This window comes from Mus caroli, chromosome 7, assembly GCF_900094665.2.
Source record: "Mus caroli chromosome 7, CAROLI_EIJ_v1.1, whole genome shotgun sequence".
Taxonomy (NCBI): domain Eukaryota; kingdom Metazoa; phylum Chordata; class Mammalia; order Rodentia; family Muridae; genus Mus; species Mus caroli.
Genome location: NC_034576.1, coordinates 102,418,623 through 102,421,140, shown reverse-complemented (window position 1 = coordinate 102,421,140; position 2,518 = coordinate 102,418,623). Strand labels below are relative to the sequence as shown.

General features: G+C 47.1%; 1 protein-coding gene across 1 annotated transcript; it reads right to left on the bottom strand.

The window, feature by feature from the left end:
* Positions 1-1,064: 1,064 nt before the first annotated feature.
* On the bottom strand, positions 1,065-2,015 carry LOC110299390 (olfactory receptor 2AT4). Its single transcript, XM_021169061.1, has one exon. The coding sequence runs from the start codon at positions 2,013-2,015 to the stop codon at positions 1,065-1,067; it is 951 nt and encodes a 316-aa protein (XP_021024720.1).
* Between the last annotated feature and the right edge of the window lie 503 nt (positions 2,016-2,518).

Genomic DNA, 2,518 nt, shown 5'->3' with positions numbered 1-2,518 from the left:
CATGATTTATGTGAATTTTCTCTGTATGGTTGCAGGCATGCACTTGGAGACAGAGGACAATGGTCCCATGTCAGGCTTCACCATCCACTTTGACATGGGAGCTTTTGTTTGCTGTGTGTGGCGTGCTCTAGGTTAGCTGGCCTGAGGAATTCTGCTGTCTCTACTTCTCATCTTGCTGTAGAAGCACTGAGACTACAAATGAGGGCTACCACATCTGGACTTGTGTGGGTTCTGAGATTACAGGTGGGGGCTACCACATCTGGACTTGTTTGGGCTCTGAGATTACAGATGAGGGCTACCACATCTGGACTTGTGTGGGCTCTGAGATTACAGATGAGGGCTACCACATCTGGACTTAGGTGGATTCTGCTGCCTCTACTTCTCATCTTGCTGTAGAAGCACTGAGACTACACATGAGGGCCACCACAGGCTCAGGCCCTCACGATTGATTGGCAAGTGCTTTATACACTGGGCCATCTCTCTAGTTTCCAATTTTTAAAATATACTTTGCTTGGCTGCAGTGTGGTGGCGCATGCTTTTAATCATAACACTCAGGAGGCAGAGGCAGGTGGATCTCTGTGAGTTCAAGGCCACCCTGGTCTGCAGAGTGAGTTCCAGGACACCCAAGGCTATACAGTGAAGCCCTGTCTCAAAAACAAACAAACAAAAAACCCAGAAACAACAACAAAACCCCACAAAAATACACACACACATCCTATACACACACATACACATACATATTTCTTATATAGATTTTTTTTCTTTTCTTGGCTTGCAATATTTTTCTTTAGTAAATTTTTTTTTGAATTATCCAGTAGTGAAAATTTTAGACAAGCTTAGATTCTTATAAAAAATAAAAATTAACATTATCTCTTTCCACAGAGGAAAAGCCATGAACCAAATTATGAAGATTATTATACATTATATTCATTAATTTGGCCATTTTGCAGTCATTACCGAGGTTCTAGTCTGAGCACTTGACCACTCTGAGTCTTTTTCTCTGAGCTAAACATAGCTAGTTGGAATCCTGGGGCCAGAGTTAGCTGCATTGAGAAGTCAAACATTCACATCATGCCTTTGAGAGAAACAATTTTGGTAATGGCCGCTTTGACATCTTTGTTCCTCAAAGTGTAGATGAGAGGGTTGAGGATTGGGGTGAGAATTGAATAGACCACATTCCCCATGATGTGGAAGTCCAAGGGCAGGTCAGCCCGGTAGGCCACATAGGCTACAGCAATGGATGAGTAGTAGGTGCCCACCACCAGGAGGTGGGAACTGCAGGTGGAGAAGGCTTTGGAACGCCCTTCCTTGGAGTTGATCCGAAGCACTGACATCAGGATTCGCACATAGGAGAGGAGCACCAGGAGGAGGGGGAGGAAGGACACCACCATGGCGATGCAGAAGCCCATGAGCGTCTGGGGAGTGGTGTCAGAACAAGAGGACTGGACCAGAGCTAGGTGGTCACAGAAGCAGTGGTAGATGTAGGCAATGTCATTATATACCATCTGAGACGTCTTTACCACTGCTGGGACAGGCAGGAGGAGGGCGGTGATCCAGGCACTGGCTGCCAGTGCAGTGTTTGTCTGTGGGGTCATGTGGACGGGGTAGTGCAGAGGGCGGCAGATAGCCACATAGCGGTCGTAGGCCATGACCACCAGGATGAAGGCTTCTGAACATGTAAAGCTTTGGAATAGATACATCTGCAATAAGCAGGCAGGGAAACTGAGGAAGCGGTCTTCCAGCAGGAATAGGGACAGCATCTTCGGGACAGTGGTTGTGGTGAAGAGGATGTCTAGAGCTGAGAGGTTGATTAGGAAGAAGTACATGGGCTTGTGGAGGCTGGGCTCGGCCACCACAGCCACCAGGATCAGGGTGTTTCCCATCAAGATAAGAAGGTAGAACAGAAGGAAAAGAAAGAAGACAGGGAGGTAGAAGGCCTCTGGCAGGGAGGGAATGCCCACCAGGTAGAAGACGGTAGAGCCATCTACTGACCCATTGCATGTTGTAGCCTCCATAGTGGAACAGAACCTGAGGTCTGGGTCATGGGTGGCTGGAACATCTGAAATCCAGAAGAAGAAGAAGAAAAATAAAGAACTCTGTCATAATGATTTCAAGATTAATTAATCTGAGAACAGTTATTTATAACTGACTCCGGAGGAGTGACGGTAGGCTGTAGGATTGGGTCCCACCCTCTGAGCCCCAGATCTGACAAGTACCAATCAACAGTCTACCAAACTGAAGTTAGCTGACAACCCAATTGAAGAAGGCAGGCCCAGATCCCAGGCTTTCCTGTGGGAAGATCAGAGATAAGAGGCTGGTCATTGGATCATTATCACAAAGTGCTTTGGAAAGACAACCCCCCATCTACCCCCCAGACCTTATCTCAGACGCCACACTATATGACTCAGCTTGTTGGGTCTCTGATATCAAGTTCTTCAACCTGTGCCCTACTTTGCACACATTCACTGTTCCAGAACACGGCTTTGCAGGGACAGCTTTGTTCTAGGTTCTCGGTAGC

Bases quoted from the DNA above. Each gene is read 5' to 3' on its own strand.
- LOC110299390 (XM_021169061.1), bottom strand. From the start codon at position 2,015: ATGGAGGCTACAACATGCAATGGGTCAGTAGATGGCTCTACCGTCTTC.